Source organism: Trichoderma evansii, assembly GCF_050947405.1.
Source record: "Trichoderma evansii strain SZMC 28006 chromosome Unknown GGI43scaffold_23, whole genome shotgun sequence".
NCBI classification, from domain to species: Eukaryota; Fungi; Ascomycota; class Sordariomycetes; order Hypocreales; family Hypocreaceae; genus Trichoderma; species Trichoderma evansii.
The window spans coordinates 218,345-241,323 of NW_028145183.1; the positions used below are offsets into that span (position 1 = coordinate 218,345).

Consider the following 22,979-nt stretch of genomic DNA (forward strand, 5'->3'; position numbering starts at 1 on the left):
CGACGCTACCCCGTGCTGTACCGACCTTAATCCTACAGGTACCTCTAGCTACCAAGCAAACTAAACACTGCGCAGTCACCAAACATTTCAATCTGGCATCGGGTGCATGAACCAACTTGTCCAGCTGCATACGGGGCCATAGAATCCATCTGGTCCGAATAGACAAACAATCCCACGTACTACGCCATGGCCTCCAAGAAATCCAAGGCAGCGCCCGCCGACGACAACCTCGACGAGCTCTTCTCAGGCATTGGCCACGACTCCAAGGCCAAGAAGCCGTCCAAGAAGCCCACCTCGGCTGCCGCCAAAGCAATTGGCAATGACGATATCCTCGCCGACCTAGAATCGGAGCTTGCCCCCCAGCCTGCGTCTCGCCCACACACACCTCGTCTTAAGGAGACTATCGCACGACGCTCGACAGCAACCCCTCCTATTGGAGACGACAAGGCCTCTGCTGCGCGCAAGTCCACCGACAGCTCCAGGAGCCTCAGGGCCACCTTTACCCCCAGTGCTACGAGCTCCGAGCTCCATGAGTCGGAGAGGAGGGGACCTGTGGAACAGGCGCAGCCTCAACAATCCGGAGGAGGATGGTGGGGTGGAATCCTCTCGACTGCGACCGGGGTCATGAAGCAGGCTGAGGCTGCGTACAGCCAGATTCAGCAGAACGAAGAGGCAAAGAAGTGGGCAGAGCAGGTAAAAGGCCTAGGAAGCGGCATTGATGTGAATGTGTTAAAGAGCTATGGTAAGTCTCGAGCTTCATCTACGCAGAACATGGCGCAAAAGGCATCCAACTAAACTCTTGTCTGCAGGCGACGAGATTCGCAACCGTGCACTGCCAACCCTATCCAACATTATCAACACCATCGCTCCTCCTATTGGCTCCCACGAGCGCCTCCTTATCCATATTACCCACGACCTAGTTGGATACCCGTCTCTCGATCCCCTCATTTACGAAGTCTTCTCCGATGTTATGCAGCAGGTGGAAGGCGGTGAGCTCCATGTTGTCCAGAGGGGTCATGAAAGCAGCCACCCGCGGTCTCGCGACAGCTCTGCCGGCTGGGATGACGGCCCTTGGTGGAGACAAGTTGATCAGCCCCGAGAGCTGGGCGTCGTGAAAGGCCTTGTCGAGGGCACGAAGCTTTGCCGCGTCAATGCAGAGTCGTTTGCGACTGAATACTTTGCCACCCGGGGAGGTATCGAAGCCGTGAGGGCGGAAGCAAGATCGGGCGACGGCGAGCCCGGTGCCATCCGCACCTCGGATTTGTTCTTGTCTGTCCAAGCCATTGTCACTGACCAGGACAAGACCCTTTTTGGCCGAACTTCCGCCGCCGAAAAGGAGAAGAAGGAGTCTGATAACTCGGAAGAAGAGAGTGAGGAAGAGTTCCGGTTTGCCATTTTCATTGTCGACCCGGTCCATGAAATCGAATATGCCACCATCAGCCAACCCTTCCCCGCCAAATGGGCCCGTTGGCTTGAGGCCCCTCGTCCTATGACCCCCGAGTCTGGAGACGAAGAATCTCTGCATAACCGTGTCCATGAGGACATCCGGGCCATTGTTGAAACTGGCGAGCTTGACCCCAGAGAGTGGGTGGCGGGCTGGGTGAAGGACTCTCTCTCGCTTTCTGTTGGCATTGTAGCCCAATGGTATGTCGCTAGACGTATGCAAGTTGGAGTTAGCCACTCCAGGACGCAGGCAGAGAAAGAGGATGAGGACGACGATGACGAAGAGGAGGAGGAGTCTGACGAAGACACAGAGTAATGATACTATGGCTAAGGCCACTGATAATGTTTGGACAATACCATGAAATTACCCATCGTTTTTGTACCTGTGAGGAGAATGCACCAAGGTAGGTCTTATTGTTTTCACTGTGTTCCTTTAGCTATTTGATATATCGTTGTTACTCAGACACTCTTTAGCATGTTGCAAGGTTCCAGGTAACCACAGCATTAAACAGACAGAATAGCGAAACGTATATTTAGTCGTCCATTAATACTTGAGAATGCATCTTACAAATCACATTTATTCTATTCTCTTGGTACTCTATAGCCTGCTTACTTGACGAATGCACCCATATCTTTACCATGCCCTTTTGCCTTTGCTCTTCATCATCCTGTGCTACAGTCCCGGCATGGCTTTTCCAAGCTCTCCCTTGGCCGCTCTCGTCGCGCCCTCCATCTTGACGAGCCTCAGCGGGCGATACTCTGGATTCCACATCTGCTCCTTGATCCACTCCTCAAGATCATGGTCATTCGATGGAATATCCTTTTCAGTCGCCATGCCTTCTTCTATAGCTGCCTGAATCACGCTCTTTGCTACCTGAACACTGACGGTCCTCACCTCTTCCACGTCTGGTAAGAGAGGTGCGGTTGGGTCCTTTAGAACAGGGCTCAGCGATGCGACGCCTTCCACAGCCGCGACGAGCATGCGATCGGTGAGAAGCTTAGAGCGACTGAGAATGCAGCCGAGCCCAATGCCAGGGAAGACAACAGAGTTGTTGCACTCGGCAATTTCAATCGTGATGTCTTTTCCGTCTTCGCCCCAAGGACCAGTGACGGGATCAAAGGGAGATCCTGTTGCGACCAGTGCCTTGCCGTTTGTCCATTTGAGCAGGTCGGCTGGCTTTGCTTCGTGAAGTCGAGTTGGGTTAGATAGAGGGAAAATAATTGGTCGAGGTGAGTTTTCGTGCATTGCTTTGACAATTTCTTCGGTGAAGGCCCCAGGAACGGTGGATGTTCCGATGAGAATATTGGGCTTGACTTGCTTCACCACTGAAAGGAGGCCGTTGCCATCGTCATTCCACTCTGATGCATCTTTGACGTAAACTTTCTGAGCGTCTGATACTTGGAGCTTGGATGTCAACAGGCCGGGCTTGTCAATCAGCCTGATGAGACCGTTAGAATGAACTCTTTGCAACATATACCTCGTGGTGCATAGAATCAGGCTTACCAGATCTGCTGTGAAGCTTTCTCATGAGTAATATTCATCTCCGTGGCAATAGCATCTCTGACTTGGTCTGCAATGCCGACTCCAGCACTCCCAGCGCCAAAAACGACCATGCGAATGTCACTGAGTTTCTGTCCACTGGTATGCAATGCAGCCATGATCGCCGCAAGGGTCACACAGCCGGTTCCCTGAACATCATCGTTGAAGCAAGCCATCGTAGGGCGGTATAGCTCCAACAGACGTCTAGCTGCAATTTCAAAAACTTAGTTCCCGACAAAGCATATGTGATGGCTGTGGATAACTTGATGCTTACCGTTTCTTAAGCCAAAATCCTCGAAATGAATGTAAGCTCGAGGAAATAGCTTCCGAGCTGCGTCGACAAAGGTCTGGATAAAATCATCATACTGCTTTCCTCTTACTCGACGGTGGCAAAGACCAAGATAGAGCTCATCTTTAAGCAGATCTTCATTGTCAGTGCCGCAGTCTATGACGACAGGAAGGGTCCGACTGGGATGAACGCCGGCGCAGAGGGACGCAAGAGTCAGCTTTGCTCCTGATATGAGAATGCCACCCACGCCCTAGATGACAGAATGCAGAGGAAATCAATCAGTATAGTTTCACTCTGATAGTAAATAGAGAAAGGCAAATCTACCTGATCACCAATTCCAAGAATCTCCTCGCCGTCTTGGAAAAAGAGTCAGTACTTGGCAAAAAATGTTAGAAATAGACAATATACCAGTCACACAGATATAGTCGACATCATCTGGAGTTCCCCAGAGGGCAAGATCACGCTGCACGTTTTCAGGATGATTAATGTCCAAGAAACAGCCCTCAGGGCGACGAAAAAGCCTCGAGTAGTTTTGAATGGCATCGCCCTCGGTCGGAGTGTATACTACGCTGAACATTTCTTTGAGGTGAGTGAGCAACAACTTGAAATACAACACTTCATTCTGGTCCTTGAGCGAGGTTAAAAACGTATTCTTGGCAAGATCATCGCTTCTGGTTAAATATTGCTGGTATGCACGCTCAACTTGACGGTCCAAAGATTGCTCATTCGCGGGAAGTAGCCCAGTCAAGTTGAAATCCCGACGCTCCGTCTGCGTAAAGGCAGATCCTTTGTTGAACGTCGGGCTATTCAAAATTGCTGTTCCAGTAAGAGCACAGTCAACAGGGCCAACTGTGCTAAGCGGGAGGTTTCCAAACTTGGGCGACTTGGTGGAAGCCATGGTGGACAAAGACGAAGAGCAGCTTGTACAACTAGGCAGGAATCCTAATTTCTATTCAAAGAGTAATAAATGATATGAAATAAGGCAGGGCGAAATAATAATTTTAGGAAATATTCTAGGCACGCTTTCTAAGGATAAGGCTGTAGGTAATAAATAAGTAGTAGGAAATGAGGAGGTCGTGATGTAAACAGCGCTGGCGCTGAGGTACATGCGTGTACTTCCAAGTTTTGGCCAACCTGAGGGATTGGGCGATAAAGCACCTATGGGGAGGATAGAGCGGCAAGTGACGTAGCTGACGATTATTCGTCGTGCATGCAGGGAAAAGCGGCATATTCTGATCGTCTCCATACTTTGTGCCCAGTTAGTATAAACGCTGCTATGTTGGATGCAGTATAGCTTCATTCATCAAAGGGAAAAAGACAGAAGGAGTGAAAGAGTGAGACGGCAGCTGATGCAGACAGTATGAGTGGTTTATATTATTTTCTTTTTTAGTTTCTATCGTAGACACGTTATGTTAAGTCACTATGGAAACAAAGTAATAGGCTGGTGGCTGTAAAAAAACTAGGACCAAAGAAATTATCGGCACACAAAAACTCATCATGCGCACAAACCAACAACGCTAAGATCTGGAGATTAGTGCCCTTATTGTCCGATTGTATGTGCGTAGATATTTTACGGTCCTTTTTTGCAGACGTCTTTGACTATGCTGAAATGATCAGTATATTGGCCCATCATAAATAAAAGCTATTCCTTTCCAAGACACCTCTCATCCCAGACTTGGCATTTTGCGAATTTTTTTATGAGTGAATGTAGAGATAGTATTTGGCTATGCTGGACACATACAAGAGCTAGGATTTTGAAGCAGTAGAAGCAGTAGAAGCAGTAGAAGCAGTAGAAGCAGTAGAAAAAGCTTCCATAATTTTTCTAATGTTATTTGGCTTTCTTTGCCTGCTTGTTGATTTTTCGATTGACTGATAAAATGCTCTGGTGTGAGAGGAGCTGTTGTAAGAGGACGGTTTTGAGGAAGGTGCAATGTATATTATAGGTCAGTGATACGAGAGACGAATTAATTGTGTAAAGCGAAAAAGAACGTTTCCTTTTCTTCTCAACTTTATCGACCTCGGAAATACGACAACTTAATTCTTCAAAGAAATATCACGACAATCGAGACGATGGCGAAACACAGGCGACAAAACGACGACAGCACGCCCTTTGTGAAGATGGTGCGCTAAGACGACAATGACGAAGAAGAGGATTGGGTAAGTCTCCATCCAATTTTATTTTTCATGTTATTGACAATTTAGAACTGAGATGTCGCGACATACCCTTCCGAGAAGCTCCTCCTCGCGAGGTCACCACCTCGCTAACTCACTACTACCGAAGCACGTAACAATAGGTAATGAGGCACCAGCATGTAATGCCTGGCCAAGCCATGAACTATTCCACATACGTTTGTCACAACTGCAAAGAACTGGCCATATAAAGAGAGACTGTGACAAGTAACGCTCCAGGAACGGTAAGTCAATATTGTATTTTTCTTGGTTATTTTTTTGACTAGCTGATTTCTATAGAGAAGCACCGTACCGAGTAGGAAAGTCTATGGCAATGACACCAAGGACGACTACGGCCATTGAGCGCGGAGGAATTTTGTAACTCACGAAAAAATACAAGATAAAATTTTCCGCACTTCATCTTCTCTCATGCGACACTTTGCTGTTCTCTCTATTGGAAAAATGTAGGTGCTCTGGGAGCCACGCCGTCGACGGAAAAAAATTCATTCGGCATGGACTATGATGGCCCGTTCGTCTTGCAGCAACGCTGAAGGCAAGAATTATCAGAGATAAACTCGCCTACAATCGATACGCCAGCCCTTCCAGGCACAACTGCAAGACGCGGTGTGCCTGAAAGAAATACTCGTGGGAAAAATTCGAGTGGCTGACATGGATGTGCTGCGGATCACAAAAAAAGCAAAGAAAAGAAAAATCCCTACCGTCGCGTCGATTCGAGCGATTTTCAACCTTGATAGAGCTTTAGGCCTCATGTCGGCGAAAGATGCAGTGCATGCCGCGCTGTAGAAAACTCGTGTGTCGCACCGTCGAGGCGATGCGATACCAGAAACTCCGGTTGGGAAAGGAGCAATTTGGATCGTGGATGAAAATTCTTGGAACCTGTTTTGATAGCGGGTCTTATCGATTTGCTGGCCTAAATTTTGGCTGGACCATGAACCCCGCTTGAAGCTGCTGACACGGCATAGCGACAATCCTGCCCCCACATAAAATACGTTTGTCTTTCTTTGTCTGTAACTCAGCTCTCGCAATCATACGCCACCGGCGTACTTACTCTCTTGTTGACTGTTGCCATGTACCTGGAATAATTCACTCATTAACTTGCTAGGAGTCGTGTTGGGCTATAAGTTGTTTGGTACGCGTCCATACCTTCTGGGATAGCGCGTAGAGCGGCACCAACAGCATGAGAAGCTGCTATCTGGTGAATCCAGTGTCTCTGCTGGTATCATTTCAAAAAGACTCTATGCTTCAACCAGAAGTAAGATGAATACAGATGGCCCCGCACCAGTTGGAGTAAGTGCAGCCAGCGACAACTTTATTAGCATTAGCAGTGCCGATAGCGACAACTGAGGTAGGGCAATTATTAGGCGTGTTCATGTAATAATAACGGGAAGCGGCAATGAAGAGGACACTAGATCTCCAAGTAGAATCGGAAATTTCGATGGTTCTGAGAGGCATTGTACGGGCTAGCGAGAAACACGACACTGGGCTTGTTCTGTTGAATAGATAGATAGGTACGTATGGTATAAGCTACATGGAGTATGATATAGAATAAGCAAAGGCACCCAATATCTTAGTGTAAATTCTTTGTGATAATGTCTTTTGTAATGAAGTCACCTAAAATTTATGAGTCCTCCTATTTGGGCCGTGTAAGATTCCTATTTGAACCGTAGTGGCCCGTGCACTCGGATTTTCCAAAACCACGAAGACTTTATTATAGTTATAATATAACTAAATAAATTAAATAAAATATGTAAAAAATTAAATATAAGCTTATTTATATATAATTTAATAAAATATCTTTTTTATTTTTATTTTTATTTTTATTAAATATTAAGCTTAAAAACTTATAAAGATTTTACTTATAAATTTTTATAAGTATTTAATATTCAAAATAAGTGTATTAACGCTTTTTATATAATTTATATAAATAAAAATTTATATTTAAATTTTTATATAGAGATTCTTAAAATTTTTAAAGAAAATCTTATTTCTAAAAATATATCTTAAAATTTAAATATTATAACTAATTTTAACTTTAAAAATATTAAAAAAAATAATATTATATATTTTATATATTAAATTTTATTATTAGGTTCAAATAGGAATTCTTTACGGTCCAAATAGGAGGACTCAAATTTATAGGGAATAATCTTCAAATGCTTCCTGTGCCACTCAAATGCTGCATCAGTAACATAGGTACATGCGTCTTGCTCAGGATTGGAGTCGTAGGTTTAGTTGTAGCACCCACCTATATATGAGGGACGATGGTAAGCTTCGACAACACTAACTTATGGACGCGCAATCATCATATATCAAGGCGTAGAAAATACAGAAGTGGCAGCCTTACACTACCATTACAGCGAATCTCAGCGAATCTTTTCATCGACGGAGGCAGCATACTAGGTAGGTAGCTATAAAAGCTTCAATGGCCGGCACATATCTTTTGTGCATGTAATTACGTCTTCCTATACTTTAAAGCGTCTGGTAACTCTTAGGGAGCCAGCAGAAGGAACCAGGGTCCACATGAGCAGGTGAATCCATGTATAGTTGCCGCTATGGCTACAAAACTCACGATGCGAGCTACCTATCTTTGCCTGTTGTATTTTTAAGGCCATTATTATAAAGGTACAGCTGTAGGTAATATTGTGCAGGGTATACATGTATCTAGTTGCACTTCCCAAATAATTTATGCCGTAAATTTAGCATAAAAGAGAATATACACTCCTTATTCCCTTCTTGTCTTTGTGGTACTTTCTTTTTCAGGCACTTTGTCCAATTTTGCACGAACTACTACCATGTGAAACAACTCCAATAAAACCCAGCGGTCTCAAAATCAAGGTATAGGACGCAGCGCGGTTGTAAGGAGAGGGTAACAGAAGTGGAACCCCTGACATGAGAGATAATTGACCAAACCCCTTAAAGAGATTCATTAGCTGAATTAAATGTATACTTGTCCTATTTAGAATTACTTTATGGGAGACTCTTGGAGGATACGATGTAGGCTCCACTGATACTATGCAGCAAGAGCAAGGGCAACTTGCGGGCAAGGAGTACAAGTATGAGGCCTCTCATGCAAGTACCTAAGTACAGCTAGGTACCTTAGGCATTTGGTCTGTCATGAAGCATGTACGCTCTTAAATTACTCTGCCGTGACAAATGCTCTTATATGTAAAAGTTGACCTCCATCCCCAGTACGGAGTATCATCTGCTTGAGATGCCGCACTTTAGAGTCAATATACAATCTTCTAAAGTATATGATTTGAATGGTGCTCTCCCAAGCTGCTTAGGTACCTGCTCCGTTGTACGTACCTATAATTAGGGCAAAAGTACACGTCCGCGTTGAAGCCACGGAGTATAGCACACTGGACCAAATTTGGCGTCAGCGATCCAACGTTGAAACCTCACCTGCAGTTGATTCTGGACTCTGTCGGCGCTAGCGGTCGACTCCAACCCCCTGTAAAGAAAAACAAGAAGATGATAGGTGAATCGATTATATGCAGTTTGCGCTAGCGGTCGACTCCCTGTAAAAAAATAAGAAGATGATAGGTGAACCGATTATATGCAGATTAAGCTAGCGGTCGACTTCACCCCCCCCCTGTTGAGAATGAAAATGAGAGGACGGTCGACTTTAATACCCTGTAAAAAAATAAAAAGATGATAGGTGAATCGATTATATGCAGATTAAGCTAGCGGTCAACTCCAACCCCCCTGTCGAGAATGAAAATGCGCTGGCGGGCGATTTTCACCCCCATGTCATGAATTCTAGCCCTCGCTGCTGAGAATAAAGCGACAGAATTTGAAGTTGGGTTGCTGTCGACACTGTGATGCTAATTGATATCAAATTAGAAGTCCAAGAATTTGGCACTAGCAGCTGATTCCAGCCCCCCTGTCAAGAATGAAAATGGGCTAGCGATCAACTCATCCCTCTGTTGACAATGGCTCGAGCTGACGGGACATAGCAATATGCCAAGAGCATCTGCGGACGGAACAGCCCTCAGGTAACAGACGACCCGCAGTCGGACGGATTCTTTCATGTCTTTATTTTAGGCCGATTGATTTTTCTATAAGAAGGTACGTGGTTCTTCCAAAAGAGCTCTCTAGATATCAGCAGCCAGACCAGCGAAAGACAAGTCTGGAATTACTACGGCTTCAATTCAGCGAATTACCATTGAGCATGAATACGCTAAAGATGAAGGATGACCATGAAGCTGAAAGTCGTTCCTTGAAAATCGGGACCGGCAATAAGGCATTTGCTGGCTCCTCTGCCCAAGCATTTAGCAGCCTTTTTCGAGACTTGGACTCTCGTAATAAAGTGCAAACTAGATCTAAACGCATAACCCAGATGCGAAGCTGTGTTGCATTATGCATTGGACTACATCATCAAATACCACGTTGGCGCAATGGTTCGGAGCTCTTGTACAACATTTGTACAGATAGTTTCGAAACTCCCGATGGGGCAATCTCGGTGGCCGCTGCAATGGAGAGAGCAAAATTTATGTGGGGGAAAACGGAGGTGACCTTTAAGCTGGTCAGCCGTGCCGACCCAGCTGCTTTTCAAATTAAGTTTAAGAAAATACCCGACGACAACAATCCCAATATCTTCGCCGAATCTTTTTTCCCCGGGGATAATTTGGGTAGCACGTTGTTCATATATCAAAGTGCGTTGGATAACGCCAGCTATCTGCACAACATTTTAGCTCACGAGCTAGGCCACATCATGGACCTACGGCATGAGTTTGCCATCGAGAGAGAGGAGAAGTTCCCTTCTGTTCGCTTTGGAAGGAAGAACAATCTCTCTATTATGAATTATTTTAATCATGCGAGTGAATTCCATGTCAGCGATGAAGATCGCAAGGATTTGGCGGCATTGTACGCGTATGGCGAAACACATTACCAGGAACTGCCGATAGTTGATATCACGCCCCAGTTATACCGTTTTCGCGAAGATAGTGGTAAGAGGAAATCTCTGCCCTATGCACTGTTGCTAAGACTTGGGTGTACGAATTAATCGATCTGTCCTACCCATAACCTTTTCAACAAGCATTGTTTACCGCACGACGCTGCATGACCAACAGTACGAGAGGAGCAGCTCATCAATAGTACATGTACTGGGACAAACTTTTTTTTTTTTTTCCTTTAAAAAAATTATTCAAAATGATACAGCGAGTCTATGTGACGACTCAGCTCTTAAGTCATGATGACAGGTCTGGAGGGCAAGGGAAACCCAGGGAAAAAAATATATAAGGTATATATACGAACCGGCAATTAGAATTAGCATGATGGAAATCGCTGTCGATCCGAGCAGATCCATTTTTGGGTCAATGCATATCGCCATTAATCCGTTACGATCCAGGAGCTTCAGCTAGACACTTAATTTCACTTCTCTACACTCATTTATATAGCTTCTAGCCAAGCGTGAACACAATCAAGAAATTTACCGTACGACCAGGTTGGAATAGAGTGGCCCGTCTCTTGCTATTAATCATTGCGTGACATGACTGCCCGCTACCGACCTGGCCTATCCGCCAACTAGTGCCTAGAATCTAAGTTAGACCCTTGGGAAGTATGTATGTACATACATCTATCTATACTAACCTATATGGAGTAGATTAGTAGATCAGAGGATATTCAGTGGTATAAATATGGATCGTGCTTAGACTTAAAAAACCCCGGAATGCAGCCATGTCCTATATGACTGAGTCACGTTCATGCGCTCCTATTGAAAATACATGTGCAGTGTAGAAAATGGTATATGAAGTCTTAGCTAGTGGTAGCAATGGTATTAGAATTTACTCCCGCTGGCAAGTACCAGGTAGCCGAATAGGTATAATACGAACATAAATACATGTAAGGATGCAACTGATACTGCGATTCGCTATTGCGTTGCTACATTAGATGGGCGGTATGACAGCTTGCACGGGGGATAGCTACATAGGTAATCTCTTCAGGGTAGATGAAAAGTAATCAGTCTGCAGGCTCCAGCGTGATGGGCTTTTTAGGGTGACTGGTTTTAAGAGGAAAGATAATCAGCCCGCGGCCTCTATTTGATGAGTCGCTAGGTGCCTAATATCTCACTTTAAATTATGATTGGTGAGCTGCACTGTTTGTGGAGGTGCCTCAACCCCACGCCGAGCGCCGGAGAAGTGGACAAGGGCGCAGCATCTGAAATTATGGAGATATGGCTTGTACTCTATACTATTGCTGCAGCCGTGAGAGTCTCCCTGTAGGTACTGATATCCCTCTGGTGGCGTGCGCGGTACTTGTCCTCTAGTCCATGTGCTCGTTGCTCCTAATGTACATGTACCCCGTACAAGCATGGAAGTGTTACTGCTCCATAGGTACCCGAGCTGCTCCTCCTGCCGCTCGCCCCCAAAACAGATCCAGCTTCTCAGCGCAGCACAGGGCCATGAAGCTGACCAAATGTGTCTTTCTCGCATATATAAGACCGAGAAATGTTTTATCAGGTCCTTCCTACAAGTCGTAAAAAGAAAAGCAAGTGGAGCAATTGTGGAAGGCGATGAGAACTTCTCTAATATCTTCAATGGCAAGAGCAGTACTATGTAGTATGTCATCATCGTTGTTATCTATATCATTATAACAGTATACATTGATGGCACTGCATACTAACTACGATTTTTATATCAGCTACTCCTCAAGATGACTCAGTTCCATGGTCTTGTTTGGATGCTTACGCTACTAACGGTGGTATTCGTGGAGCTGTAAGTAGCAATGGCTATCCGCTATCAACCTCCTGCGAAAATAACGACTTGTCTTCGGATGATAATGGCGATGTTAGGAGTCCAACCCTTAATTTTAGTGAAACTTTATCCAACGCGACGAGTACATCGAATTTTAAATTTGAAGAAGAAAGCACCAATGGCAAGGACCATGATGAATATCCGGAAGCTCTCGCATCTGCTTCTGCCCACACTTCTTCGATTTCTCAGATAAAGTGTTCTCGATGTGGGGTTAGGCCAGAGCAAAACGATGTTGGCCTAACTGAAAATCTAGCGTTGGGGCCCGACTTCAGAGACGACCCTTCAGCTAGGTTCTCTTCCCAAGAATCTGCTGCTTTCTGCATCCCAGAAGGTATAACCCATAGCTACAATGTGTGTGTTACCCAAGAAGATGCAGAGAGAGAGGTGCGCATTGGATGGAAAGACTATGCAACTCGCTGGAAAAAAGGCTCGGTACTGAGGTATACTGTTTGCACAGAAACTTTCGAAAGCCCTCAACTGGCAGCGTTGGTGGCTCGTGAGGCGGCAAAGGCGATTTCAATGTGGCAAAATATCGGCACTCGCTTTCAAAAAGTTGGACGTGATGAGAAGGCCACATTTGCAATAAAGTACTGCTTTGGACCAGATAATTGCAGGCCTGATGTATTTGCTAGGGCTTTCTTTCCGAAGACCTCGCGGGGCGAACTACTCGTGTATCAATTAGCACTGGAGCCCTCGAATGTCGACTTCTTAGCTCACATTCTCGCTCATGAATTCGGTCATATTCTGGGTCTTTCTCATGAGTTTGCAGTTCGAACTTCTTTTCTTTGGGGGGAAAAGAATGATCGCTCAGTCATGAATTATTTCAGCGACCTAAGCCAGCTTCAAGTTGGACAACAAGATCGCGACGAATTGGCGTCGTATTATGAATGCGACGAAGGACAGCACAAGGGACTATCCATAACTGATATCGAACCGAAATTATATCAATTTCCTAAGAGCAATAAGAATAATGCCAAGCGACCTCGATCGGCATCAAAACGGCTGTATCTAAACTATCGGATTAGACGAGTTCGCTTCCGCTATAGTCCATCGTTAATTGAGCAAAATAGACAACAGACAACATCTTCACGGGCTGTATTGGTATCTGCTTTCACTCCTTTTTATGGCGCCTTTGCGTTATTTGCAACTTTGGTATGCAGTGCTTTTCTCTTTGGACAAATGTGAGCGGGAGGGATATTTTGTATGGCTTCTTCTTCATTCTTCTTTTTCTATGTTTGGAATATTAGCGTCTAGGGCCGTTCATTCTGTTTAAAGCTTTTCTCAAGTTGTTGATAGATGACTAAATATAACTGAGTGTTATGATCATAGAGCCAAAGAATAGTGAAACACTTTGAAAGCTATGAAGCTTGTTTGGTCCTGAACCGAATATTAATCTCATACTTTATTATTATAGATAGATTGAATGCAATGACCGCATCATGCTCACTGGTTTACTGTGCTGATAAACGCGTAAATTCGATTAATAGTACAAATATGCTGTCAGTTACAATTTGGCCAATCTTGATGCTCCATCTATTCGGATGACGGCCCCATTAAACATGGGGTTCTCAATAATGTGCTTGACCTGTGGGTAATCTTAGCCTCTGAACAGTCTATAGAGATATATGCGAAAGTTTTGAAAGGAGTGCGCACCAAAAAGGAGAATTCAGGTGGGTTACCCGCTCTGTTGGGAAAAATGAACGAAGCCTCGAGACTTTTTCGCACCCTGTCACTCATCATAGCCGTCAAGGCAGTTGTAAACAAGCTGGGAGCAATTGCGACGACGCGAATGCCGTATTTGGCCAAGTCTCGAGACATGGGCAATGCCATTGACGCGACGGCTCCCTTGCTGGCTGCGTAGCTGACTTGGCCGTGCTGGCCATCGAAAGCGCTTGAGCTGCTGACCATGATAACGACGCCGCGCTCACCGTCCGGGCCTTCGGGGTCGACCTTGGCGAGATGCACCACGGATTGGCGGATGAGATCGATGGTACCTCTGAGATTGACGCCCAGAACGAGGTCAACGTGATCTAGGTTGAAGGCATTGCCGTTTCGATCAAGGGTCTAGATATTGGTTAGCAAGAAACTATTGTCGAGTCGGTTCACTCATTAGTATGGTGCCTTACGGCTGCTGGGAGGCCAATGCCTGCTGCTGGAACAACACCACCGAGCGGCTTTCCAGTCTCCTTGATCCAATCCACTGTGCCCTGAACAGCCTTTGCGATGCTCTCGGTTTTTATCACATTGCAATGGAAGAACTTGGCTGAGGGCCCAAGCTCCTTTTCCAGAGCTCGCCCGGCTTCTTCATCGGATAAGTCGAGGATCGCGACGAAGCCTCCGGATTTGATGATTTCAAGGGCGGTGCTTTTGCCTAGGCCCGACGCGCCGCCCGAGATGATGAATGTGCGATCTTGAATCTTCATGTTTGGATTGATTGCCGGATTACTTTTTTTTCTTTAATTAGGAGCGAAACATTTCTTGGGTGAGAGCGAGAACGTGGCAGACATCAATTATAAATGCTGGGGGCTATAGCCTACAACGGTATTTACGTCCGCCGTGCCGAGGCTTAATAAAAGCTCCCAGCAAGCTTTCACTTGGCCTTCAATTTTGTAAGCGCTAGACAGACACGCAGCTCTGGCGATCAGTGCACACATGTAACATCCTATTATCAGTAAATGTTTTAAATATGTAGAGCTCTTAATTGCGAAAGATGATAAAGAGTCAAGATATATAATGAATTAGCCTGACCGCTTTCTTCTCGCTTGGCGAAATATCGACATGTGGGCAATCAGCAGCTCGTCCACATGACGAGTCGTGTGGATTCAAAGTCTCCATTCTTCATGCCCAAGCCGTCTCGACAATGGAGAGCGCAAACAATCAGTGGCTTACATAACCCCACATGCAGTCATTGGGCTGCGAGCGTCACTGATAGCGTTGCATAGCGCAGAGATACAGCGAGACAGAGGGGGTCCATGCACTAAAAGCTGGTGACACCATCCCTGCATGGGTCCTATGTCGAGCGACATCACCCATCAATCCGTTCCATAATCTTTGCAACGAACAACTTCTTTTCGATCTTGTACAGACCTCTAAAGACGATCGGCTTCCTCGGGATCTGGTTGCTGCATCACCAAGGAGACCAGCGACGATAATTCCATCTTCCATTTATAGCTCAAATACGCCGGACGAGCTTTGCGCCCACTCATGATGAGGCCAAGGCGGTCGTCCGGGGCGAGCGAGTCCAGCGCTGGAACAGCTCGCCCCGAGCAGGTGAGATAGCTCAAGCAAGGGCGGCCATGGCGAGATTTTCTGAGACGAGATGTGCTGAGAAGATGATACAATAGGAGCTCGGGAGCATGTACGACTACTTGGCCAAGGTCATACTGCTGGGACCCAGCGGTTCGGGAAAGTAAGTGACGATACAGAGGATGAGCGTCGGAATGGCCAATCTGCTGCTGTGGGAGATGGAAAGATGATTAACCAGACCCTCTTTACAAACAGATCATGTTTACTCCATCGATTTGTGAAGAATGAATGGAGGATGTTGTCGTCGCAGACGATCGGTGTCGAGTTTGCAACAAAAATAATAAAGGTTGGGAGCGGGGCGCGACGAAAGCGGATAAAACTGCAGGTATTTCAGCCAGCCCCTCGTTTGGTCTTTGTAAGACTGGGGATATAATGTGCTGACAATGTTCTGCCTGAAATAGTTATGGGATACGGCGGGAACCGAGCGTTTCCGATCCGTTTCGAGATCGTATTATCGCGGGGCGGCGGGCGCAATTCTAGTATACGACATCGCATCGCATATATCTTTCCGAGGGCTTCAACCGTTTCTTAACGATGCGAGGGCGCTGGCGTCCCCCCATCTGAGCGTCATGCTGGTGGGAAATAAGTTGGACTTGGCTTCAGAGAACCTTGTTGATACAAGTTTGCCTCCAGCAACTCCCAGCAGCGTGGGTTCGACGGCGACGGGCATTACCGGTGGAGCTTCCTCTTTATATAGAGATCACGCTGGCTCCATTGGCGCTGGCACACAACAAAGAGCGACAGAGGCGCCTGAGGGCCGTGAGATATCGTCTGCCGAAGCGAGTCGATGGGCCAGTACAGTGGGCATTCCAGTCGTAACGGAAGTCAGTGCGCTGAACGGCGAAGGCGTAGACGAAGTCTTTAATCGATTAGCCAGAATGATTTTGACGAAGATCGAGTTGGGCGAAATCGATCCCGATGATCCCATGAGTGGCATTCAATATGGCGATGGCGGGTGGAATACGGCGAGCGATGGGGGCAGCATCAAGAGCTCCCTCACCGGCGGCACCTTGGACGAGAGCTTGAGCGATCCACGGAGACGCAGACGAGGGAAGAGCCGAGGCCAGAACTGGAACTTGAGAGAATGGGAAGATGTTTTTACGCTCAGCAGTCGCCGGAGGGGCAGAGGATGTTGTTAAGGGCCAAACAGCTACCATCTACGACCTTTCCCCTTCTTTTCCTTTTCACACACACATTCATTCACATACTACACGTACACACACTCTCTCTTGTCTTTTTGAGAGCTTAGCCATGTTTATATCCATATGCGCGCACAAAATTCTGGAGGAAATTGTGGAAAATAATATGCATAATCAGCTCTTTTGCGTTTTGTCAATCCAGAGAGGAGCTTTAAGATATCAATGACAGCAAGCAATGTTGGCGTTTGGGAACGATATAGAAGCTTGAATCCTGCCTTTAAATTGGCAGACACTTTTTCTTTTTCTATTTCTCTCTTTAAAATTTCCTTAGTTTATTCCCGATTATCTTTCCGAAAATACTATTCTTGGTTCTTCCATGAGGAGTTGGCCTCATTATCGTCTCAGTGCACGGATAGGCTATCTAAAGGGCAATACGTGTATTCCATGTACCCGGCAATGATAAATCGTTTTTTGCGTCAATATTGTATCCAAAAAAGGCACAGCGCTTTGAATGTGCGATTAATTGCCTGCAGCGTCAAGATGCGAACTGCTGCAGCAGCTGCATCTGCTGATGCCCCAAAAACCCCGCCTTGCCGCTTCAAGGCGCGGAGGCCCAGCTTCCGTCATACAACTTCAATAGTCTTCAACCGTGTAATTCGCAAGTATAAGTATTGACGTTGAGATCACTTTCGAGGTTTGCATTTCCATTCTCTCATTCCTTTTCTTTATTAAGCTCTCCTTTTCCTCTCTTCTCCCCTCCTTTCACATCTGGGGGGCATTTGATAAGGTGTCAGATATCATCACCTAAACTTGGTGCCCAACTGATTCCCCGCAATGGCGCCCCGAACGATCATCCCAATTGATGTTGGTTGGCAGTTCAGGAGGACAGATGTCGAGGACTTTTCATTTCTGCCCGTTGCCCAGTTTCCCACCAATATCCATCTTGACCTCTTGCATCACAACCTCATTCCTGATCCCTTCATTGGAAAAAATGAGCTAGACGTGCAATGGGTGGGAGAAGTAAAGGCTTGGCAGTACCGCACGTCATTCAAGACTCCCAAGATTGGAGCTCAAGAAAAGGCAATTCTTGCCTTTGACGGACTGGATACCTTTGCTGAAGTGCTTCTAAATGATAACAAGATTCTGGAAACAGATAACATGTTCATCCCCGAACGGGTGGATGTCACTTCGCTTCTCAATGATACAGACAACCAACTGGTCATCACCTTTGACAGTGTTAATGTGAAAGGGTGGAAACGAGTGGAGCAACATCCTCAACACAAGTGGGGTGTCTGGAATGGAGACGCCTCTAGACTTGGCGTTCGAAAAGCCCAGTATCATTATGGCTGGGACTGGGGCCCGACACTGTTAACATGCGGCCCCTGGAAGCCCATCAGCCTCGAGATATATGAATCACGTCTCGCTGATTTATACTCAAATGTCACCGTCGATGAGTCTCTTGCTAGTGCCAAGGTTGTGCTCCATGCAACAACTGAAGGAAAGGCATCCAAGGTGCGGTTTGACATCTCCCTGGGCAAGACTCCCCTAAGCGAGACTGTTGATGTTACACAAGGAGATGCGGTAGCCACCTTCAACATCAGCAACCCAGAGCTATGGTACCCTCTTCGGTATGGAAAACAGCCACTGTACACAATTACTGCTACACTATTTGACGGTAGTGATGAAGTGGACGTTGTGTCGAAGAGGATAGGCATCAGAAAAGTAGAGCTTGTTCAGAAGCCACTTAAGGATCAGCCAGGAACATCATTCTTTTTCCAGGTTAACAATATCCCTGTTTTCTGCGGTGGCAGCAACTGGATCCCCGCAGACAATTTCACTCCACGAATTACCAAAGAAAAATACCAGGACTGGGTCAAGCTTCTAGTTGAAGGCAACCAGTCCATGCTGCGTATCTGGGGAGGTGGTGTTTATGAGGATGAGAATCTGCTCGATGCGTGTGACGAAAATGGAATTCTTGTCTGGGTTGACTTTCCGTTTGCTTGTGGAAGCTACCCATGCTGGCCGGAGATGCTGCAATCCATCGATAGAGAGGCCAGAGAAAACGTCAAGATTCTGAGGCATCATGCCAGTATTGTCATCTACGCTGGCAATAACGAAGATTACCAGTATCAGGAGAGTGAGGGGCTCACATATGACCCCGAAGATAAAGATCCGCAGAGCTGGCTCAAGACAGATTTCCCCGCTCGCTACATTTACGAGCACCTACTTGTGCAAGTGTGCAAGGATCTGGTACCCGAGACGTACTATCACTATGGCAGTCCCTGGGGTGGCAAGTCATCGGGCGATCCAACAGTAGGAGATATCCATCAATGGAATGTATGGCATGGCACTCAAGAGAAATACCAAAATTTCGACAAGCTCAGCGGACGCTTTGTTTCTGAATTTGGCATGCAGGGTTTCCCATCTGTTAAAACTATCGATGCTTACCTACCCAAGGGTAAAGATGACCCGGATCGTCACCCACAGTCTGACATTGTGGATTTCCACAACAAGGCCGATGGCCATGAGCGCCGAATTGCTCTTTATCTCGCAGAGAACATCACCTTCACGACGAGCCCATTAGAACAATATGTCTACTCTACTCAGCTGATGCAAGGAGAATGCCTGTCATCTGCGTACCGACTCTGGCGCCGCGAATGGAAAGGCCCTGGGCGAGAATACTGCAGTGGAGCTCTTGTGTGGCAGCTGAATGATTGTTGGCCCGTGACATCTTGGGCTCTCTGCGATTACTATCTGCGACCAAAACTCGCCTACTATACCGTGAAGCGAGAGCTTAACCCCTATACCGTTGGAATTAAGCGAACTGAACATCGCCATCCTAAAGACAAGTACACAAGAGTTGACATTGAAGTAAAGACCAAGCTCGAAATTTGGGCTTCTAGCTTCACGCTCGACGATATCAAAATCGACTGCGTAGTCAAGGCTTGGGATGTGGAGACGGCTGAAGAAGTCTTTAGCAAGACCATCGCGTCATCACAGCAGCTGCTGGGTAACCAGACCACTGAGTTGGCAATCATTGATCTTCCTGTGAAGACTCCTAATGCTGGATTAGAGGGTCGCACTATTGCTGCGGCATACATTTACCAGGATGGCAAGCTGCTTGCCCGATATGTTGATTGGCCGCAGCCGCTTAAGCACGTGCACTTACAACAGCCTCAGAAACTGAGTGCAAAGCTCTCTCAAGACAATAGCTCGGTCATACTAAGTTCGGACGTACCGGTCAAGGGTGTTGCCCTAGAGTGTGACGACGAGGCAGTCAAGTTTGACGATAACCTGATTGATCTTGTTCCGGGCGAAGAGGTCCCAGTCCGGGTGACGGGAGCTACAAAGGATACTGTGATAACGACGAGATACCTGGGGATCCCCAACTAGACTGTTTCTCCTTGTACTTTGGCCTTTAGTAGTTTAATCTATAGATAGACAAATATCCAATGAAACTTGCTAGTGAATTAATCACTCTTTGTTATATGTTTACGTCAATATTTTTTGTGTTCATGTGTTGATATGTAATTATATTTACTGTGTGTGCAGTTGCTAAGATTAACTGGTATATCCGAGTGTTTAGGGGCGCCACGCAGTTTCCGCGGACTAAAATTAAGCTTGAGGCGCTGATGCACGCTTCCGGATATAGGCCTGGCGTTAGCAAACTCCGGCGATTTGGTGTAAGTGCTGGTTATTAAACACCATAGAAACATAGTCAAAAAAAGAAGATAGAAAAACTATAAAAGGTTCTCAAAATGAATGTAAATGATATTCTTTTTATGAATATTGTCTTCATCCAGAAACTATAAAGTGTCTGCTATAAAAGGGCTACAAATCCTATTGTCACCACCTCAACAATGGCTTCAGAGTCTTCTCTTCCTCCCACGCATCGCGCTCTTGTGTTGCATTCAACCGACTCTCCATTAAAAGTCGAAAATCTTGCAACTCCAAAAGCAACTTCAGGAAATGTTGTCATTCGAGTGCTCGCAGTCAATGTCCTATCATACGGCCGCGAAATCCTCGACGGTACTCGTCCATACCCCTATCCAAAGCCGTATACTCCTGGTGGAAGTGCAATTGGAAGAATTGCTGCCATAGGACCAGACTCCACGGTCTTTACACCTGGGCAATTGGTCCTTGTGGATGTCATGGTTCGTGCCAGAGACGAAACATCAATTAGTTACCTGATTGGTATTCACAACGGGTTTTCAAGTGGCTCTGTGAAACTGGCTACTGACGAGTGGCGGGATGCGACATATGGCGAGTATGGAAAAGTTCCTTTGGAGAACTGCTATGCCTTGGATGAGGCCCGTCTTCTTGGAAATCCTGCCAGCGGTGGCTTGGGATACACTGTTGACGATCTTCTATACATCCATCGCCTCCTTGTTCCATTTGGAGGATTCAGAGATGTCGATCTCAAAGTTGGAGAGACTATTCTCATTGGTGCTGCGACTGGACCCTATGGTACCGCAGCAGTTAGCCTGGCTCTCGCAATGGGAGCCAATGTAGTTGCGATGGGGAGAAATGGCCAAGTGCTGGAGAAGCTTGCGACCTCGAGCGACAAGATAAAGTCTGTCCAGATAACCGGAGACGTTGAGAAGGATACCGCAGCCATTAAGAAGTACGGCCCAATTGATGTCTTTTTCGACATTTCGCCGCCAATGGCTGCCGCTTCGACTCATATCAAGAGCGGCATCTTGTCCCTTGCTCACTCTGGCCGAGTCAGTCTTATGGGTGGTATTGCGGGCGATATATCCATCCCCTATGGAGCAATCATGTTTAACGACCTGAAACTCCACGGGAAATTCATGTATGAGAGGAAAGACATCAGAATGCTGATCAAGATGGTGGAATCAGGCGTCATGGGGCTGGGACAAAAGATTGGAGCTCGTGTCGAGGGCAAGTTTGGGCTTGAAGATTGGGATCAGGCTTTTACGGCTGCAAAGGAGAATACTGGACCGGGACAATATGTTGTCATTGCCCCCTGAAAAATCAGAGACTTATAGTAGAGTGATAATAACAATAAAGAAGAACAAATCCTATGTCAATGTTGAATAAAACTATCAGATTTCGCTATGAATTTCATGTAAACAGCACTTTAGCACTTTATGAGTCAACGTAGGCCTTTCGGGTTTCGGGAAAGTCAACAAAGCCCTTGCCAGCAACAAAAGTCGTGTGCCATGGCTGTTCAACCTTGCCTCCAGCCAACTCCAGATACGCCTCTGCGTGAGCAGCACCCGAAACGCCATCAGTGATTGGTCTTCCTTCAGCGGTACGCTCATCGGCGAAATAGAAGCTGTATAAAATCGTCTTGTTAGTCTATCTGAATTACAGTATATGAAGCAGTGGAAGAAATAAATCTAAAAGACTTACCCGTAACCCTTGTTCTTATAATGCACACTTGCACCTCCGATCCAAGCAGCAGCAGCGCTCTTACCAGCAGCAAGCGTTACGAAAATGGGATTAGACATGGTGACTGCGTTGAGCCAATTGCCAGTGTAGATGAAAGACTTTGGCAAATTCTTGTCCAGCCTCTCAAAGCCTGCAACGGCCTCTCTAGCCGCGACATAAGCCGAAGTATTGGCAAGACTCATATCCTTTTCAAAGGCACTAATATCAATGGTAAAGGGATTGGAGCTATCAGAGGGTGGCGTCAGAGTGGCGGCATTGTAGACGACCACGTTGGGATCAGCGCCCAGCTTCTGGCGGACGGACTCGAAGATTGACGGGACAGCGTCTGGGTTGGAGAGGTCTGCGGGAATCTGGATCTGTTTGTCTGAAGAGGACTCTTTGATGGAGCGCGAGACGAGGGCTACTTTGTAACCGGCTTTGGAGAATGCGCTGGAGAGGGCTTGGCCAACGTTGGAGCCGGCGCCAAGAATGAGAGCGATGCCTTTGGAAGCCATTGTTGTTGTTTTTGGTGTTGATGATAGTGATGTTATTGCTGTTGAGTGTAGTGCTTGTCGTTTTGATGTTGTTGTTCTATGAGTTGATGCTTTCTCTAAAAGGTCTTTTGCTCGTTACATGTCCATCATTTTATACAATTCGTCCTTACTGCTGTGGATAATTCGTTATTTAAAATACGACACTTAATCGTGAATTTGTAAGCTCAATTAACAATGATTCTATATTTGCTGCATTATTGGGCCACAACTCTTCCATAACACAATTATACTAGCATATAGTATCATAGCCTTGTGTGTGGTCAGATCCTTCTAGCGCCCCATCGAATCAGGATGACGGCAGCAACACGGCAGCAGCGCCTTGGCAAGGCCAGGCTGGCCTCCAGCCTCATGATTTCAAATAGTGGCTGC

General features: G+C 46.3%; 9 protein-coding genes across 9 annotated transcripts; 5 read left to right on the forward strand and 4 right to left on the reverse strand.

Annotated features, from left to right (window-relative positions):
• The first annotated feature begins 73 nt into the window (after window positions 1-73).
• On the forward strand, window positions 74-1,847 carry GGI43DRAFT_414447 (protein MTC1). The gene is made up of 2 exons (XM_083207039.1): window positions 74-742; window positions 810-1,847. The coding sequence occupies exons 1-2, from the start codon at window positions 187-189 to the stop codon at window positions 1,757-1,759; spliced, it is 1,506 nt and encodes a 501-aa protein (XP_083057040.1). The 5' UTR covers window positions 74-186; the 3' UTR covers window positions 1,760-1,847.
• Window positions 1,848-2,116: 269 nt separating this feature from the next.
• Window positions 2,117-4,170, reverse strand: GGI43DRAFT_425185 (NAD-dependent malic enzyme; the record flags this gene model as incomplete). Its single annotated transcript, XM_083208477.1, has 5 exons — window positions 2,117-2,882; window positions 2,948-3,191; window positions 3,258-3,522; window positions 3,597-3,628; window positions 3,681-4,170. The coding sequence occupies 5 exons, from the start codon at window positions 4,168-4,170 to the stop codon at window positions 2,117-2,119; spliced, it is 1,797 nt and encodes a 598-aa protein (XP_083057041.1).
• Window positions 4,171-5,661: 1,491 nt separating this feature from the next.
• GGI43DRAFT_414456 (uncharacterized protein) lies at window positions 5,662-6,481 on the reverse strand. The gene has a single exon (XM_083207040.1). The coding sequence runs from the start codon at window positions 6,209-6,211 to the stop codon at window positions 6,005-6,007; it is 207 nt and encodes a 68-aa protein (XP_083057042.1). The 5' UTR covers window positions 6,212-6,481; the 3' UTR covers window positions 5,662-6,004.
• Window positions 6,482-9,936: 3,455 nt separating this feature from the next.
• Window positions 9,937-13,402, forward strand: GGI43DRAFT_387124 (uncharacterized protein; the record flags this gene model as incomplete). The annotated part of the gene is made up of 2 exons (XM_083203886.1): window positions 9,937-10,411; window positions 12,105-13,402. 2 exons carry the CDS (start codon window positions 9,937-9,939, stop codon window positions 13,400-13,402), a joined length of 1,773 nt encoding a protein of 590 aa, XP_083057043.1.
• Window positions 13,403-13,561: 159 nt separating this feature from the next.
• Window positions 13,562-14,889, reverse strand: GGI43DRAFT_201739 (uncharacterized protein). The gene is made up of 3 exons (XM_083200078.1): window positions 14,344-14,889; window positions 13,871-14,281; window positions 13,562-13,802 (listed from the first exon to the last, which is right to left on the reverse strand). Exons 1-3 carry the CDS (start codon window positions 14,638-14,640, stop codon window positions 13,722-13,724), a joined length of 789 nt encoding a protein of 262 aa, XP_083057044.1. The 5' UTR covers window positions 14,641-14,889; the 3' UTR covers window positions 13,562-13,721.
• Window positions 14,890-15,031: 142 nt separating this feature from the next.
• Window positions 15,032-16,773, forward strand: GGI43DRAFT_201658 (P-loop containing nucleoside triphosphate hydrolase protein). The gene is made up of 4 exons (XM_083200076.1): window positions 15,032-15,487; window positions 15,562-15,626; window positions 15,719-15,848; window positions 15,925-16,773. Exons 1-4 carry the CDS (start codon window positions 15,422-15,424, stop codon window positions 16,660-16,662), a joined length of 999 nt encoding a protein of 332 aa, XP_083057045.1. The 5' UTR covers window positions 15,032-15,421; the 3' UTR covers window positions 16,663-16,773.
• A 306-nt stretch (window positions 16,774-17,079) lies between these two features.
• GGI43DRAFT_201678 (glycoside hydrolase superfamily) lies at window positions 17,080-20,157 on the forward strand. Its single transcript, XM_083200077.1, has one exon. The coding sequence runs from the start codon at window positions 17,497-17,499 to the stop codon at window positions 20,053-20,055; it is 2,559 nt and encodes an 852-aa protein (XP_083057046.1). The 5' UTR covers window positions 17,080-17,496; the 3' UTR covers window positions 20,056-20,157.
• A 365-nt stretch (window positions 20,158-20,522) lies between these two features.
• Window positions 20,523-21,653, forward strand: GGI43DRAFT_430330 (GroES-like protein; the record flags this gene model as incomplete). Its single annotated transcript, XM_083209235.1, has 1 exon — window positions 20,523-21,653. The coding sequence occupies one exon, from the start codon at window positions 20,523-20,525 to the stop codon at window positions 21,651-21,653; it is 1,131 nt and encodes a 376-aa protein (XP_083057047.1).
• Window positions 21,654-21,688: 35 nt separating this feature from the next.
• Window positions 21,689-22,813, reverse strand: GGI43DRAFT_414477 (uncharacterized protein). The gene is made up of 2 exons (XM_083207041.1): window positions 22,039-22,813; window positions 21,689-21,961 (listed from the first exon to the last, which is right to left on the reverse strand). Exons 1-2 carry the CDS (start codon window positions 22,569-22,571, stop codon window positions 21,772-21,774), a joined length of 723 nt encoding a protein of 240 aa, XP_083057048.1. The 5' UTR covers window positions 22,572-22,813; the 3' UTR covers window positions 21,689-21,771.
• Between the last annotated feature and the right edge of the window lie 166 nt (window positions 22,814-22,979).

Coding starts and splice junctions, on each gene's coding strand:
- GGI43DRAFT_201658 (XM_083200076.1), top strand. CDS start 15,422: ATGATGAGGCCAAGGCGGTCGTCCGGGGCGAGCGAGTCCAGCGCTGGA. Junction 15,488..15,561: donor GAACAGCTCGCCCCGAGCAG/GTGAGATAGCTC, acceptor ATGATACAATAG/GAGCTCGGGAGCATGTACGA. Junction 15,849..15,924: donor GAAAGCGGATAAAACTGCAG/GTATTTCAGCCA, acceptor TGCCTGAAATAG/TTATGGGATACGGCGGGAAC.
- GGI43DRAFT_414456 (XM_083207040.1), bottom strand. CDS start 6,211: ATGAGGCCTAAAGCTCTATCAAGGTTGAAAATCGCTCGAATCGACGCG.
- GGI43DRAFT_414477 (XM_083207041.1), bottom strand. CDS start 22,571: ATGGCTTCCAAAGGCATCGCTCTCATTCTTGGCGCCGGCTCCAACGTT. Junction 21,962..22,038: donor TATAAGAACAAGGGTTACGG/GTAAGTCTTTTA, acceptor GATTTTATACAG/CTTCTATTTCGCCGATGAGC.
- GGI43DRAFT_414447 (XM_083207039.1), top strand. CDS start 187: ATGGCCTCCAAGAAATCCAAGGCAGCGCCCGCCGACGACAACCTCGAC. Junction 743..809: donor GAATGTGTTAAAGAGCTATG/GTAAGTCTCGAG, acceptor TCTTGTCTGCAG/GCGACGAGATTCGCAACCGT.
- GGI43DRAFT_201678 (XM_083200077.1), top strand. CDS start 17,497: ATGGCGCCCCGAACGATCATCCCAATTGATGTTGGTTGGCAGTTCAGG.
- GGI43DRAFT_201739 (XM_083200078.1), bottom strand. CDS start 14,640: ATGAAGATTCAAGATCGCACATTCATCATCTCGGGCGGCGCGTCGGGC. Junction 14,282..14,343: donor GCATTGGCCTCCCAGCAGCC/GTAAGGCACCAT, acceptor ACCAATATCTAG/ACCCTTGATCGAAACGGCAA. Junction 13,803..13,870: donor CACCTGAATTCTCCTTTTTG/GTGCGCACTCCT, acceptor GATTACCCACAG/GTCAAGCACATTATTGAGAA.